The following is an 18,362-nucleotide window of genomic DNA, read 5'->3' as shown; positions in this document are numbered from 1 at the left end:
TGGTCCAGGTCGATGTTCTTTGTGTTTAGGAGAAATTTTCACCCCAAAGAAAGATGTTCCTGTGTCAGATGTATCTCACCCAAGCCCCCCCCCCCCCCCCCCCCCCCCCTCCACCCTCAACTACATGTACATGATAACATACCATGACAATCATCTTTTTTGGAGTGTGAGAGAAGATACATGACACCAACAGTTGACAAAACACGCAGCATTACCCCAAACCATTGTGTTTTCCAATGAAGGGGTGTAAGAAATGACAATTCCAATCACTACAACACTGCCACACTAAAGGAGAAACACAGTTCAGTAATTACTGTCAGACAAGGTTAGCAAACTTTAGTTTAACTAAATCCACATGTCTTTTTTTCTCAGCAATACATTATTTTATATGAATATATTCTGTTAGACATCAACCTGGATCTCTGGAAGAAATAGCACTACTTAGAAGTTCACCAACACATGTATAAAATGTATCACTTTAAAAGGTTATTTATTCTTTATGTTTTAAATACTTAAGGATGGACCAAGGTGACTCAATTACTACAATAAAATAAACAATTTAAAATAATATTCTTTGTTATAAACATTCTTTTATGTCTACATGGCTTTTACTATAAATACCCTCGGTATGGTCATTCTAATTTATCATGATATAGGAGGATACATATGGTTTGACATGAAATTTTTACAATAATTTGTGAGGAGCTCACATGACTATTTATCACAACACATTTACAAATAATTCTAACTCAAATACAAAGTCAGTTACAAATGACATGTTATTAAGACCAGTGCTTCCAATGTTCTTAAAGTGTCTTTAAATAATAATCTCAACAGAAAGGAAGTGCTTCTTTTTTCATAATCAAAGGTATAATAATGTCATATTAAAGAAAATAAAATGAAATATGTTTTAAAAACCCCATATAAACCATATATCACACACAAAGTCATTGGGTATTATTCGTACATCTCAGGTATCTAAACTTTAAAAGGTCACTAAAGGCTAGTATCATTTGACTACCAACACTTAAACTTTATATAACAATACACTTCACTCAAGACTCAGACAATTTGAGAACCATACAATCAAACTTTCATAATATACTTCACTCAATACTACGATAATATGACTTCCATACATCTAATTTTATATAATGTTGCATTTCACTTAAGACTTGGACGATTTGACTACCATACAATTAAACTATTAGTATGTTATACTTCATCCAAGACTCAAACAGTTTGACAACCATACATTTAAACATTCATAACATTGTACTTCACTCAAGACTCGAACAATTTGACGATGATACAATTAAACTTTTATAATGTTGTACTTTTCACTCGAGACTTGGACAATTTGACTGCCATTCAACTATTTTTTTTATAACATCGTACTTCACTCAAGACTCTGACAATATAACCACCTTTCAACTATAACATTGTACTTCACACAAGATTCAAGACATTTTCACTACCTTATATCTAAACCTTCAATCACAGATTTTTACAGAAATCTATCACAGTAAAGAGGAATGTTTTCATAGCTTGCTATTATGCAATAATGAAGAAAATTGAAGGCAAGGAAAAACTCTGTGTAAGCAATGTTCCAAATGAAATGTCATTCGAACAGAATTCAAATGAGATCAAAAATGTTACCCAAAAAATATTTTAATTGAACAAACCCACATATTTATATGTATGATTCAATCCCACTAGTACATGTTCATAATTAACGCCTATTGATTAAAGATAACCTTACCACCCACATATTACTTGATCAGTTAAATGACCCTTATATTTTATTCAAAGGAATATTGGAGTTACCTCCCCTTGAACATAAAGCGATATTCTGAACTGATTCTTTGGAACAATCAATCTGCATACCAGTTATTGCACATATTAGTTTAGAAATTTGCATTTCAGATCAGGCTTAATCAGACAAGGAAATGTTTATAAAACATACTTATTTATCCACAAATAAAACCCTGCTGGTACATAAGCCCCCTTCTTCAAAGAATTTTAGAAAAATAAGCTAAAAGTGGTTCGGAAATTTAAAGCCCTCCCCAAATGTTGATACTAACACTGGGGATGGGGCTTATTTGAGGATAAATACAGTGGTCTCTGTCCACCTAGGTGTAAATGAGACAAATGCAATGTCTCAAAAACGTGAGTTAATCAGAAAACGGCAGTCACTGTGACCAAGTATTCACAATAACCTACCTTTGATGACAAGTACAGCATTGCAGAGAGAAATGCAAATGTACAGGTGTTTAGACAGAAAAGGCAAACGGGTATAAAAAAAATACAATAAAATAGTCAGATTAAACCAATAATGAGATCGATTTCTCCAACTGTTACTATGCTGGAATCTCCGACACTGGATCAGTCCTCAACACAACAGAACTGGCAGGAAAATGATAGGGATTTCCTCGTGATGTTTACATGGCATCAAAGTGAAACTTGTGGGCATCTTGTAATTTCTCTTTTTTATCTTCAACCTGGAACATCAAATCAAAGCTATGTGAAATACATGTTTATAGGAACTGTCTGATACAGGTGTCACATGTTCCTTATTATTCGAGGTGACTTCAGTATAAATGGTATGATATTGACTGCCTTAGTTATAAGGTAACAGTTCTCATACAGAGTTAGGAGAAAAATCAACAAGAACTTTTGGTTTGGTTTGTTTTTGTTTAACGTCCTATTAACAGCCAGGGTCATTTAAGGACATGCCAGGTTTTGGAGGTGGAGGAAAGCCGGAGTACCCGGAGAAAAACCACCGGCCTACGGTCAGTACCTGGCAACTGCCCCACTTAGGTTTCGAACTCGCAACCCAGAGACGGAGGGCTAGTGATAAAGTGTCGGGACACCTTAACCACTTGGCCACCGCGGTCAACAAGAACAAACACCCAGTAAGTTCATACGTTTGCTGAAGGTCATCTACTAGTTTTTCTGGTACTGATGATGATATTACAAATCTTTGTATAATAAGGCAAGTCTTTCAAATTCTTTTCAACTTAAAACCTCTTGACAGCATATGACATCAGAGTTGATAGCTAAGTGCAAACTCCAACAATGACTCCCAACATATAAGTGCCAGCTCCATCAATGACACCTGTTAGCTAAGTGCCAACTCCAACACATTAATGCTGCCATGGGACTTGACTTTTACTGATCAAGATCGTAATTAGAGATCAGATTTTAAATCAATATATGAGGAAAAGATAAAATGTACCCTATAAGTCCTGACCAGAAAGTCAAATGTCAGACCAACTTTAATGAAGACAAAACATACCTTTTCTCTCCAATGTAAAATCCCTACAATGGCTGCCAGGAAACCACAAGTCCCCAAGAGGGCAGCACCAGTCAATAGTACAAGTTTACTGGGAGTCACAAAGAGCTTGTTTGTCCAGCTGTGACAAAAAAAAAATCAAATTTATTCATCTTTTAATAGTTCACAATTCAACAATACAAGGGGTATTTATTTTTATAGAATTTAATTTGTTGACATCATTCAATAGTTGATTTCTAATGAGGCTGTAGCAATGATTAACCAACCAAAACAACAACAAAATTTTTACCAACACCTTAAGTCAAAATATCAACTGCTTACACACTCAAACACATGAATGATCATATTGAATTAGCCGTAGTTATACCTGGACGGTTTGTCGTGCGGGTACGGTATAATGATGAGTTGAGAGTTAGGAATGACCGATGACCAACTCCTGGTCCTGACATCCTGTCAACAGAGAGAAAATATAATGCATTTAACACACAGCTATCTAAACAGTTATAAACAAACAATAATATGTATGATGTATAACCAAAACTTGAAACTGAAAAACATATCAGAATTGGCCTCTAAAATTTACAGCTATTTGCCATCTTCCAAAAAGTACAAAATCAGCTTGGATGTTGTTAACAAAAACCTTCATTACCAGTCATGGCAAGTTCAACAGGTGTTGCTGTAGTGTTAAATTTTACATTTCTCTTATTCCCTAAACGCACAAGTATAGAAAGATATTAAATTGATAATATATCTTCTTTAATACATCAAATTATTTTGTATATCATGTCAAAATCTATGTTGTGTTTAACATGTTAAATTCCTTAACAAGGGAATTGGCCTACATAAACCTTAGGTGAAGATCTGAGGTGCATGACACTCCCTACTAGTGGCAGTTTATGTTCTTTAGGAAGCTGAGAAACTGATCGGTTTGTGCTGTTGTGGTCTTGCCCTAGGGCAAGAAGCTTTACCCTAATTGTTCTGGATGTCACACGATAGGCCTCCCATATGTTATTCGGTGAGATAGCCAGACAAAGTAATTATCAGTTCTACTGACAAAGCCCCAGTAATTATCAGTTTAATTATCAGTTTCATGGACAAAGCCCGGTAATTATCAGTTCTATAGACAAAGCTTCAGTAATTACCAGTTCTAAGGACAAATCTCTAGTAATAATCAGCATCAGTATTGCCTCATAATACTTACTGTGCCATTAGGATGAGGAATGCCAACGTACAACTTGTCAACAAAGTTTGGTGTCTGTCCAAGACCAAACACAATGTAGGGCTGCTGTAGGGAGAAGTACGCTGACTGTGTCAACTGGGTGGCTGTCAACATAATATAATAACACTGGTTTATATAGCATGAAACCTTACAAGAACAATGCATAGAGTGCCGTTAGAGCGCCTCTTTAGTTTACTGACAAATTTAATCAAACTTTACATACATTGAATCAAAAGTTTTAAAATTCTAACTGAAAAACAAGACATGCAGCTTTCATTCATGTAATTACAAACACTGAAATATTGGAAACATTAAAGATAATGAATCATTTATAAACAAAGTTACAAATCCATGTAATTACAATTGTTACAATCATCATGATGAAAACATACTCACCTGCACCAACCTGCGGGTCACCGTTTGTGTCGAGTGTAGTAAACTTGGCCACGGGACCAGGCTGGTTGATACCGTATGGCTGTAAAATAGGACGAGCAAATACTGACACTGTACACCTCAACACACCGGGTAAAACACACACTCTAAATAATGTAACAAAGAACAATTATAGTGGTCTAAGACATTAGAGTGTTACAAAAGACTTGTATCTGAAATCTGGTTAAGTTAGAGATGTTGAATTGAGTTTGGCTTAGTTTCAACTCCAAATAACTACTTCAACTTTCCTAAAATTCAATCGTTGATCAACAAAAAAATACAACTAAGAAACTGGATAAAAATTGGATTTGGTTGGTTTGGTTTACTTTGTTTTACATCCTAATCACAGCAAGGGTCATTTAAGGACTTGTCTATTTTTTGGAGGTGGAGGAAAGCCGGAGTACCCGGAGAAAAACCACAGGCCAACGGTCAGTACCAGGCAACTGCCCCACGTGGGGTTTCGAACTAGCGACTCAGAGGTAGAAGTTAGTGATAAAGTGTTGGGACACCTTAACCACTCGGCCACCACAGCCCCACAGTGGATTCGTAAATATTTCTGATGTTTTGCAAGCTACATCAGAACTGATTTGCTCACCAAGTTATCAGACAGAATGATGACCTAAACCTGGTATGTAAAACCTCCAGATGTACCCATGTATAAATTTGAAGATCCATACTATAATTAATATCAAAGGGAAAAGTTGTGGAAAGTAATACATATTGTAGACTATACTTAGTAGTTTCTTCAAAGAAAACTACTTTTTAATAAAGTCCTTACATTATGTTACAATCTTTCAAATTACAACTGAAAGTTAACAGTAAAATGCCATATGACACATTACCATGTACTGGAAATTTCGACTTTACCTTTCTGTGAGCTGGACAGTTATCAGAGCACACACCACTGGTCACTGTAAACAAACAAGGCATTATCAACACTCTACACTTACATACAATATCTTACTTCTGTATACAATGTTAGAGACTGCTGTTTCTATTTATCAAAGCTAAATTAAACATAAAAACGAACTGTTGATAATATTCCCTTAATTAGCAAATAATACCCATGGAAAAGGTACAGGTCCTTGTAAAACATGGTTAAGAAAATCACTGTTAATAAAAATATTCACATTATGTTAGAATGTCAGACCTGGAGTCAGTAAACTATACACATATTCTTATGAATTATGTCCCTATCTACCTGTTGACTGTAAAATTGTGGACTATACCTTTACTTGATTATTTGTCCAATTAATATTGAAATGACTGGAAATGTGAGAAGTGATGTTAATGATCAGGAAAGCTTGCTTGATTAATTGACGACAGACAAATTAACACAAGGCGTGAACACTTCGTCTAAAATTTACAGAAATTCTGGTAAAGATGTAAGTTTTTTCCGGAATCCTAATGATTCAGTATACTTACCCATTATTTTAATAAAGCAGGCATCTTGTTCAAATGTGTGCTTCATCAGGTTGGTCTGGTACACATTCTTACTTGTGTAAGTTGTTACCATGACATCCAGAATGCCCTAGGAAATAAGTCAATACTTGTTATAAAGTGTTGTTTTTTTAATTATTAACTTAATAGGCACATCAATTAACCAGAAAGCAAAGACATTTTAGGGCCCTTTGCTTTTTAAGTTAAAATAATTTCATTTTCATACCTCTATTTTTGAAATGTAATACAGTCATAGTGCTAGATTATCGGAACCTTTGGAACTTATCTATAACAGTAAAAGAAGCAAAGAGATTTTCTTAAGATTTTCTATGAAAAGTGGTCTGTCATTAGTCCACCATTCAATGCCAGACCAATTCCACAATACAGTGGACCCGCGATAATCCGGACGCCGATAGTCCGGAAAACTCGCAGTCCGGACGGAATAGCACGGGAACGGATTTCCGTAACGTTATTTGTACTCACCAGTCCGGAAATTCGGTTTCCGATTCCGGAAGCCCATTTTGGGAACGGAAAGTACTTTTCATTAGTAAATTTCCCCCGATAATCCGGACGATTTTTTCACCACGAGGAGAGAAAAATGTCGGGCAAGTCACCCGTGTCGACAGCTGTACAGACTATCGCTTGACACTGCGTAGCCATAGCGACCGCTGCCAGGTCATAGCCCCGGGTGTTTACCTGTGTTATAATGTTATAACGGTACATTGCTTTTCTTTACGATCGACCTAAATGCTACAGTATTAAAGGGTTTTACAGTGTAGACTGGTCTTGCTTTGATCAACTTGACGTACAATATCTATTATAGTTATTTTACATAGTGCTTTTTCGTAGTTAGCAATAATTAATTCACTAACATACAGTATGTGATACGATACTTAATCAATCACAAATGCATGTAATAAATTTATTATCGGTAATTAACATCACTAACAATTGTATTGGGTAAACAAGGATATCGGCTTGTAACACCGTTACGTGTAATGACGACTCATTGAAAGATGCATGTTATTAATTACACACATGGTACATTTACGTATTAAGCAGTGATCACAAGAACCGGGTTAATTACACACTAATAAGTCGTCAGATACCGCTGATTTACATCAGTAAGTGTCACATTGTTAAGTGTCTTTCATTTCAGGTATTTAACGTTTGTAATTTCTACTCGTTTGTGAACCTCTGGGACGTAACCCATGTGTGTTGTTTGTAGGTCACATATTCCCGCTATCAATAAAACAACTTTCACTTCACATGTTCTTTTAAAAACATTGTTTATTTTTTAGTTTCTACAAAATAAAAGAAAACAATTAGACGTGTTTATGAAACGTCATTAAAATGTCCCGTATTGTATAGAGTCAAGGGAGATAACTCTTACACAACAATTTTTTTGGACCTGGTAGACGAAATTCGGTAGTCCGGAAAACTCGTAATCCGGACGGTTTGGGCTGGGAACGAATGTGTTCGGATTATCGAGGGTCCACTGTATATTGTACCCTAAATGTACACATTTATCACTACTCTATCAATGTATTATACATATACCGGTATATATTATATAGTTATAGCACTGATTTTCACATTAAGTCAAGATATAGAAACAATTTTCTTATGTATTGCCACTAATGGTGTATACATTGTATATCATGATGGTGACCTTGAAACTGATCTTGATCTTTACTGTATCTACCTTGATTTTCATATCTCAATTCAACAGAATATACATTTTCATTAACTCCTGGACCATTTGGTTTTAATTACAACAATTATGACACTGGTCATAACAACTTTTATTATGTTTTATTATAACAATTATGAAACTGGATATAACAATTCTTATTAATATGTCTTAAAACAAATATGAAACTGGTTATAGCAATTTATATTTAAGGATTGAATCTTGATTTGGTCGATTTCATGGGGTCATGAATTGAGTTGCTCTTGAGACAAATTCAACATGAACTGCGAAACAGTTCATGTTGAATTTGTCTCAAGAGCAACTCAATTCATGACCCCATGAAATCGACCAAATCAAGATTCAATTACAGTTCATGTTGAATTTGTCTCAAGAGCAACTCAATTCATGACCCCATGAAATCGACCAAATCAAGATTCAATTCTTATATTTCAATTGTTTTTTTTTTTAATAAAAAAGTCGGTCTAGATATTAATGTCTCGAAGCTTGTGCAAGTCCAAATGCGGAAAAGCCCGAGGAGTTCCGGATTGTGCATGTCTAGTCGATCGAGTAAAATAGTCCGCAATATTAGGATTAAAAACAGCATTATTTTGTCAAAATAGAAGCATTTAGCATATCTGGTCTTTCATAAAATACAAGAATACATTATAAATTTGATAATTGTAATAATTATTCTATGTTTATAACAACAATGTAGAAAAAGTGAAATTGTTCCGCGGAAGGATTTTAACCATGTATTCATACGCACTGATCAGTGTTAATCTGGTCAAATTCATGAGCAAATGAAACAGATTAAGTTTGGTAGTTTCATTGAGTCCAACTTGAGTAGAAATTGAAATATTAATCATTGTTGATAGTCCTGGTTGTGATATGGGATAGGTCTTACGGAAATCCACAAGGTCTGATTATTATCTGGTTAGCATCTCCATATCTGGGAGTTAAGTAAGCATACTAGCTATCAGATACTTCACCTTAATCAAATGAACCAAAAAATCCTGTAGTTTTATATGGAGCTTACATTTTCCTCATAATCAAAGAAGGTGGCAAGTATAGCTTTGTCTGAGGGACTATGTAAGGTGGTAGTCCACGCCACACGGTACGTCCTGGAGAACTTCTCACACCCCGCTCCACTACATCTAACATTCAGGAGAATGTACGCTCTCTGTAATACCTCTCTGTAAAATAGTACCGGGAGATTTTGATCATGTGAGCATCAAGTTCATAAGCAATCTTCTCTAGTCTTAATGGTGAAACCTTAAAATTGAAACAAGATAAACAGAAGTTCCCAGTATAGAATACTACATTATCTGCTACTATAGAGTGATATAGTGCTTGTTCACATGGATTACAGACAGGAAAACAGCTTTTCCTCTTATCATACTACAACATTAACAGTTCCATGGCACACCAATTATTTAATAGATAAATACAGGGCTTTCAGCTGAACTTTGACTTGTAGCAATATCAATCACCAATTGGTAATTTTTTTTAATTTTACAACAATTGTAAAACAAGTTATATACAACAATTGTAAAACAAGTTATATTAGAATATATTAATCAGGCTTGTTGGCCAAGATTGAAGTGTATGAGGAGTGTCTAACTGTAGGAGAAAACTGGAGAATCTGCCTCAGTGAAAGGCAAGTGTGTTATAACTGACTGAAATCACCATTTCTCAGAAATCTGAAGGGTCAAAACATGTCAAACATGTCAAATAGACTGTTCCATCTCATTCATCCAAAGTTGAATTCATTTTTGGGAGCCAACAAGCATGTCGTCCAGGTTCTACTGAAAGAGTAAATGTTTAGTAGGTTATATTACCCGTCCTCCTTTTTGTGTTGTAGTACAGCCAGTAAATCAGGGAAGCCGTCCAGGTCAAAGTCCCCAGACCTCAGTGTGATAGGTAGCTGTTTCATCTGTCTAGGGTTCTCATCAGCCGTCACAAATCTCCACATTGTCCCACCTCCCGAGTCAAAGCTGACACTCAGTTTCTGCCACTGGAATCGACAAAAATGTGTCTTATGCCAGTAACTACAGAATACATGTATGGTAGTGTGTTATTTACATTTTTGAAACCTTTGAACGTTTACCATAAACCAGTGACACGGATCATTACCAATATTGCCCTTGTAAACTCTCAAATATATAAAGAGTAAAATCCAAAATCTTCATGTTATTTGACAAGTGTAAAGGGATTAATGCAACGCTGTACTGGATAATTATAAACTTTGTCCTCAGGTAATCAGGAATCAATCATAGCAGCCTGAAATTACTTACCAACATGAAGAAGAGTCCATTGAACTATGAGATGTGGTTCTGTATCACCTACCTCAAGCTTTGACAGGACCCAGATGTCACACACATCTCCTTCACAGCTTGGCATCAGCACATCCACCTTACTGTCCCCATCTAGCCATGAAAGTACAAAGAAAAGTAGAGAATGTTTTGTACCGATTGGTGTTGTTTCTGTGAAGTAACTTCACCATTGACCAGTCCTTTTATCTCTAACCATGGCTAAACACACATTGTATCAAAATATTAAATTCAATGTCATGTTAATGTCTTACTTGTTATTAATAGTACAAAAAGCCTTTAATCTACCTTTATTCTATACCTATAGTTTTCCATAAATCTGAGAAAAACCATAACATGTAAAATGTATATTATCTAAATTTATCAGATATTAATAGCAATATACAGAAAACTCAACCTACCGACATCCACATATGTAGCCTGACCCCGAATACCATCCTTCATCCCTGATGGGTAGGAAAGAACAGGATGATTTGAGCGGAACTCTCCATGCTTTGAAAGAACATAACATGTAATAATATTTATTTTGTTATCCTCAAAAATACATAGAAATGAAATTACTGCTTATAACAAAAGCTTATCAAAGCAGATGTGCACTAAGTCTAACCAAAATAGTGAAATATAGGTCATTGTAATATGGCTTGACTGTTTGCTTAATTTTCATTTGCTAATTCAGGGGTCGACATTAAGGCTTGTCCGACAGGACAAGTAACAAATATTGTCTTCGTGTTATTTATTTATATTCTAAAATCAACATTCACAAGACTTAACCGTATACATATGATAAAAAAGAAACGAAAATTCGGAACTCTATGCAGATGATAACTAAACTTTCCATGTTTTTCGAAAATATTCAATCAGCCCCGGCCCATTGGTGTCTTTGAATTGAATATGCATATTGGAAAAAAAGGGAATATGAATAAAAGCGAACAAGGAAATTGTAAGTGAATTTGAAGGACTGAAGTGGCGACATATGCTGATAGCCTGATACTATCAGGCTCGCTATTTATTGCAAGATTTAGCATAAATAGTATTTCAGATATTTATGCACTATTGCATTTCTACAATTATGTTCATGTCTTAGTCAGTTTATTTCTATTCTACTACTTTAGTTTCTGTAAATCGAAAATAGGCAGTCAGTAGCATTTTTTTTCTTCTTCATTATGTAACTTGGACAAACACCAATAAATATCAGTAATATAGTTGTCATTGCAATGTTATCGTTTTACTGCATGACACACAGACATTGAAAAAACATCATTAAACTTAATTGAAAACTTTCAAGTGGGACAAGTGATAATTCCATTCGGACAAGTGAATATAAATGTTACTTGTCCAAAGGGACAAGTGCAGAAAAAAGTTAATGTTGACCCCTGTAATTTCCTGTCTTCCTCACAAGTACCTCTCAGTCAGTCGACCTGTTCGTGCTAAAAATAACTCAGTTGGGAAATTCCCCAGGCCATGCGGACCTTTTCATGCTATTTTTAGCATGAACAAGTCGGCAATCTTTGCCTCCAATCACGCAACATGTTACTTTGGACAACAGCCAATTAGAATGCTGGAAACAAACGACTGTTTGGCATCACTTTGTTTACAATATGTCAGATGAGATACCCCAACAACGTTTCGCTACGATAAACGAAGAGGAATTACAAGACATTTTGAACAAAAAAGACTTATTGAACACCCGGAAAACTTAATGAACAAACTCTTGACCAGGTCTGTATAGTCTTGTGTACACCTCAACAAAAGGCAATAATTGTATAATGTAACAGTACAGAGTAATCATCATTCTTGCAATTGTTAGTTAAATAAGGTCAGATAAGAGTTGGCTGTAGTCTTTATTTCTTTTCTTGATATACAGGTGTTTTGATGGTGTATTTCTACTACATGTTTTACTAATATTCAGTTTGATGACCAGAGAATCATTTTCAACCATACACTGTAGATGTCATTTCTAGGCAAGATTCGTCATATTGTACAACTGTGCAATTCCCTTGTCAGTCACTAAACTTATATACTCACCATACTGTACCACTGTTCAATTCCCTTGTCAGACACCAAACGTATATACTCACCATATTGTACCACTGTTCAATTCCCTTGTCAGTCACCAAACTTATATACTTACCATACTGTACCACTGTTCAATTCCCTTGTCAGTCACCAAACGTATATACTCACCATATTGTACAACTGTTCAATTCCCTTGTCAGTCACCAAACGTATATACTCACCATATTGTACAACTGTTCAATTCCTTTGTCAGTCACCAAACTTATATACTCACCATATTGTACCACTGTTCAATTCCCTTGTCAGTCACCAAACTTCTACACTCACCATATTGTACAACTGTTCAATTCCCTTGTCAGTCACCAAACGTATATACTCACCATATTGTACAACTGTTCAATTCCCTTGTCAGTCACCAAACGTATATACTCACCATACTGTACCACTGTTCAATTCCCTTGTCAGACACCAAACGTATACACTCAATACATTGTACAACTGTTCAAATTCCCTTGTCAGTCACCAAACTTATATACCCATCATATTGTACCACTGTTGAATTCCTTTGTCAGACACCAAACGTATATACTCACCATATTGTACAACTGTTCAATTCCCTTGTCAGTCACCAAACTTATATACTCAGCACATTGTACCACTGTTCAATTCCCTTGTCTGTCACCAAACGTATATACTCACCATATTGTACAACTGTTCAATTCCCTTGTCAGTCACCAAACTTCTACGCTCACCATATTGTACAACTGTTCAATTCCCTTGTCAGTCACCAAACTTCTACACTCACCATACTGTACCACTGTTCAATTCCCTTGTCAGTCACCAAACTTCTACACTCACCATATTGTACAACTGTTCAATTCCCTTGTCAGTCACCAAACTTATATACTCAACACATTGTACCACTGTTCAATTCCCTTGTCAGTCACCAAACTTCTACACTCACCATACTGTACCACTGTTCAATTCCCTTGTCAGTCACCAAACGTATATACTCAATACATTGTAAAACTGTTCAATTCCCTTGTCTGTCACCAAACTTATATACTCAACACATTGTACCACTGTTCAATTCCCTTGTCAGTCACCAAACTTATATACTCACCATATTGTACCACTGTTCAATTCCCTTGTCAGTCACCAAACTTATATACTCAATACATTGTACAACTGTTCAATTCCCTTGTCAGTCACCAAACGTATATACTCAATACATTGTACAACTGTTCAATTCCCTTGTCAGTCACCAAACTTATATACCCATCATATTGTACCACTGTTCAATTCCCTTGTCAGTCACCAAACTTATATACTCACCATATTGTACCACTGTTCAATTCCCTTGTCTGTCACCAAACTTATATCTGAAATAGACAAGAACAAATGCATGTAACAACAAGAGGCTCAGAGGGCCTGTATCATTCACCTGCTTGGATTTGAGCAGATGTCAAAATTGAGTTCATGTTCAATTTGTTAATAGCTTTATTTGTTGATGTCAAACAATGCTATATATGGTTACGGGGTTGGGATCTCAACTGCTTCAAAGATATAACCAAGAAACAAAGTCCATTGGGGAAGGGAAAGACCCCTGGGCTGATTTTTACACCAGGATTGTGTTTATCCCTTGATGCCAACCAATGCTGTATATGGTTGTGGGGTGGGGATCTCAGGGGTGGGAAAAGACCCCAGGGCCTATTTTTACAATATGAAGGTGATTATTTTTTGATGCTCTGCAATGCAATATTTGATTACGGGGATCTCAAATATATCACCAAGAATCTAAGTCGTTTAAAGCAATATAGCCTAGTTGTTCCCTTTTGGCCCCACCCCTCAGCCCCTGGGTGGTCAGCCGCACCATTTGCATAAATCTGAATCCCACCCACCTAGAGATGCAACCACTGAAGTATGAATATCATATATTGCTTAGTTCCAGAGAAGAAGTCGTTAATATCAATATTACCAAATGGACCCCTTTTGCCTCGCCCCTCAGGCCCCTGGGGGGATCAGCCCTATCGTTTATATAAATTTGAATCCCAGCCACGTAGGGATCGATGCTTCCTACCAAATTCAGTTAAATTCTGATCAGCGGTTAAGAAGAAGTCAACTATTGACAGACGTACGCCGGACATGGACTCCAGACACCACTGTATGTCCTAAATTCACCTTGGTCTCTCGGGCCAGGAGAGCCAACAATACACAGCTCTATCATGCATCACCTTATAAACAGCTGAGTCATTAGTTTGATATTCTGGAAGTTGCCCTCCTAATGATAAATACTAAATTTCAGTGGGGCGTGAAAACAATCTACAGGAAAAGCTTAGAAAATAAAAGTGAACTATTTGCCAAAAAAGGGAGGAAAATATTGAGTCAGTTGTCACAGAAAAACGACAGTGTTATGTTACCTGCAGCAAGGTCACCATCCAGGTCTACAAAGCCACTGGACTGGGGCTTTGTAAGATTCAGGTTTACAGATGATACAGCACGCTTGGTCACATTTCCTCTGACTCCCTCACTGTGTCAACAATAATTTTACAGAAAATCACAAGGAAATTTAAAACCTTAATACATCCCCACTGTAACCACGTAAACAAAAGGAGTTCTAAAACACAATGCATAACAATTATCGGTACGTATACCTATTGTTATCAAGAGCACATTTACGCTTACTGGGAAATCTTCAGGCAGTAGAATGTTGTCAAAACTTTTATAATATATTTTGCGCTGCCCAATTTTCACCCTTCGACATTCAAAAAGGAATTAATCTTTTCAAACTAACAAACTGTATTCATCAGTTCAATGATGATTTGGATCTACCCTCTTATTCAAACATATAACAATAACCAAAAGTTATAGACAAAAGTAACTGTTTTATAGTAAATAATCTAAGACAAATTATTTGATATTTGTACTCACTTAAATATCCAATAATAAGATTTTCCGCCCTGTTCACCAAGTAGATCAGGTATGAGGTCACCATTTGCACTGAAAAACATACACCAATAACCAAGGTTTCCTCAATCACTAAAGTAATTATTATAATTGTAACTACAGAAAATCCTTATATAAGATTCAAGTGCTGTTGTTCTAGAGATGAGGACAAACAGGTTTCTGTGGGTCCAATAGTTAAGAGGATGTATATATAAATCATATATTTGAAATTTTGAATTGAGTGGAAATGCGAAAATGTTGTTATAGAACCAAAAGGTTTTGTGATACTGGGTAAAATAATGCTAATAAAACAATAAATCACTACAGACTACAACTTGTGTATACTCACTCTAGTAAGAGAGGCTGGTCATCAAAAACTTCTGATAAAGTCAAAGGTTCAGGTACTACAATCAAACGTTTGAAATATATTTCAAATTATCATAGAACTTCACTTTTTACTTACAATCATGCCATAGGCTTATACATGTAAACAGATATCATTAAATGTCATAGTAATTTATGCTTATTACACAAGGAAGGGTCAGCCACACTGGCTTCCCTATCCGTTATTTTACAAAAACATACCATATTGACATATACACTGTACATAGAGTAATCACCTTAAATTTACTAAACAACAAGCAAATTGCGTAACTATATCAAGACAGTGAAAATGTTTAAATACCAAGAGTGTATAAAATACTTATAGGGTTCGATATACAGAGGTGTGACTTAAAACATGAATATAGGAGGCTTTTGGACACCACAATCTAACTTATTGTTTTTGGATAAGGTAAATATATGTATTGGTGTCAATGAAGGCACCAGTGTTCCCAGATCTTTCAAAGCTTGATGTGCTCAATCAAACAATTTGAATAACCATCTCCTTGTTTACACAAACATTTAATCAATATATCAACTCTTCACCAAGTCCAAGATACAATTTATATCTAAACAATTTTTAACTACTTCTGAACTAAAGCCCCAGGTTTTACTTTTCAATAACAATACTACATAATACTACATTTATACTTTTATAGAATTCAATAGTTGATTCGATTATACAGAAATACAAATATAGCTCTGACTTGCAAAATCGTACCAGTAACTGTATTATAATAATTATACAAAATGTAATCAACATAATTATGAGCATTCATGTATTATACAAATATTGACTACATAACCAGGTACACTCATGATCAGCACGCTCACGAAATCAGCATGTGCTGTGGGACACTTGTGTGAGAGTGAGTGAGCCACGCATGCGATGAAAGTCACAACACCTGCCCCACCCCAACCCACCCCAATTTATGTACAGCTGTATATATATTAGGCCAAATAAAATTATACTTGTGTTTTTCATTTCGGCTCCAAAAAAAATAGGGTAGGTAGGTAGGAAAAACATTTTATTTTATGTTTTTATTTCTCGACCAAAACATTTATTTTTTATTCTAAGGTAATCCATATCTTGATCAATGATATAATAATGACTACATAGATAGCATCAACATTCACAACTCTTTGTTTTATTCATAACTGTTACATTAAATTCCATCTTAAAAACACTTTTGACAAAATAAAATTCAATGTTCAGGCTACTACTACTTAAGCCTACAAACATGTGAGCAAATGAATTCATTGACAGTTGTATCAAGTGTGTTTTACTAGTAATGGAGTGGTGTCCACATAATGTATTGACAATATCAAGAAGACTGGCAGCTCACTTCCATACAGTTTTGCCTAAGATGCCATAGACACATGTACAGACACCCCGGCATAGTCCGGGGGATCCCTTCACCACCAAACCTCAGGGTTAGTAATTCATAGCAGGTGGTGTGAGATCTTCAAATCTCTTCAATGTACCACAAACAAGCAAGTTAAGTGTCCAAATATCTGGACCAGAAGATGCGAATTTGACTGGCAATTATTTACAGATCATCTGTGATTTTGAATTTACAACTCAAAATATAAAATGTTTTAGAGTAGGCAGAAAAAACTAGGGTAGGGTCGGGAAAGGGGAAACACAACTATAATTTTATTTGGCCTTACTATAACTGGAAACCATTCATCAATCATATTACCCAGACTATCTGTGGTGAGAATGCCCCAGTATATTTGAACTTGAACACTGTATGGTGTAGAAGTAACTTTGCGAGTGACCATCAGGTCCATCTGTGTATCTCCATCAAAGTCAGCAGGAACTACATTGCTTATTATCCCAATGTCGCTACTGTTTTTCAATAAAGTGACACTTTTAAATGGCTCCTTTTCCATGGATGTGAGAAGGACTTGAACACTGGAACCTGAAACAAACAAACAAACAAAACCAAATCTTCATTTTCATTTTCATTTATTTATTGATAGTTTATCACATATGTTGCAAACAACCGTGCAGCATGTCCAGTGTTTACAGAAACCCCAAAATAAAGAGACTGATTTTTATCTTATTACAAAAAAAACAACAAACAAACAAAAAACAAACAATGTTATGTAGACCACAACAATCAAACACCATTTACAAATTATATATTCACAAATAACATAAAGTATATTAATTTCATTAGATATACTTCACATTATGTCATAACATCAATAACCACACATTCATTCAATTGACACTCACTCTGACATTCACACCATACTCAGCTAAAAAAAAGAAGAAGACAATGTTGTTGATTTTCATTTTTGCTTACCTTGATCTGTTATGATGAAAATATCGATGTTTTTATCGGCATTGAAATCCCCAAATGCAGCAATGACGCCATTAAAATTTAGTCCAAATGTTTCTGATGTAACATCGGTCAAAGATGATCTAGTTGATTTTAAAAATAAAGATAAAATTATGAATTCATACGCGAAAACGTGGAATTGAAACATAATTTCACCTCTCGTCACAAGTTTTGAGAAATCTGTGTCGATTATAAGCTCGAATTAGTACCCTTTCTCTGATATGGTATTCAAACACGCGAATGACTATGAATAAAGTAA

At 35.4% G+C, this 18,362-nt stretch overlaps 1 protein-coding gene across 1 annotated transcript; it reads right to left on the bottom strand.

Annotated features, from left to right (window-relative positions):
* Positions 1-155: 155 nt before the first annotated feature.
* Positions 156-18,293, bottom strand: LOC117337101 (T-cell immunomodulatory protein-like). The gene is made up of 17 exons (XM_033897888.1): positions 18,068-18,293; positions 17,456-17,677; positions 15,721-15,775; positions 15,357-15,425; positions 14,846-14,955; positions 13,761-13,807; positions 10,811-10,901; positions 10,426-10,505; positions 9,918-10,093; positions 9,116-9,272; positions 6,372-6,477; positions 5,814-5,857; positions 4,911-4,989; positions 4,497-4,618; positions 3,663-3,745; positions 3,299-3,416; positions 156-2,501 (listed from the first exon to the last, which is right to left on the bottom strand). Exons 1-17 carry the CDS (start codon positions 18,249-18,251, stop codon positions 2,442-2,444), a joined length of 1,803 nt encoding a protein of 600 aa, XP_033753779.1. The 5' UTR covers positions 18,252-18,293; the 3' UTR covers positions 156-2,441.
* Between the last annotated feature and the right edge of the window lie 69 nt (positions 18,294-18,362).

The sequence above is a fragment of the Pecten maximus genome, chromosome 11, assembly GCF_902652985.1.
Source record: "Pecten maximus chromosome 11, xPecMax1.1, whole genome shotgun sequence".
Classification (NCBI taxonomy): Eukaryota; Metazoa; Mollusca; class Bivalvia; order Pectinida; family Pectinidae; genus Pecten; species Pecten maximus.
The sequence above is the reverse complement of the archived record's forward strand: the minus strand, read 5'-3'. Positions and strand labels throughout refer to the sequence as shown.

What these genes read in the sequence shown, in the direction of transcription:
- LOC117337101 (XM_033897888.1), bottom strand. Translation starts at nt 18,251, where the DNA reads ATGTTTCAATTCCACGTTTTCGCGTATGAATTCATAATTTTATCTTTA. An exon ending in CTGCTTTATTAAAATAATGG is followed by an intron (nt 5,858 to 6,371) that starts GTAAGTATACTG and finishes GTTTGTTTACAG; the next exon opens with TGACCAGTGGTGTGTGCTCT. An exon ending in TTTTACATTGGAGAGAAAAG is followed by an intron (nt 2,502 to 3,298) that starts GTATGTTTTGTC and finishes TTGATGTTCCAG; the next exon opens with GTTGAAGATAAAAAAGAGAA.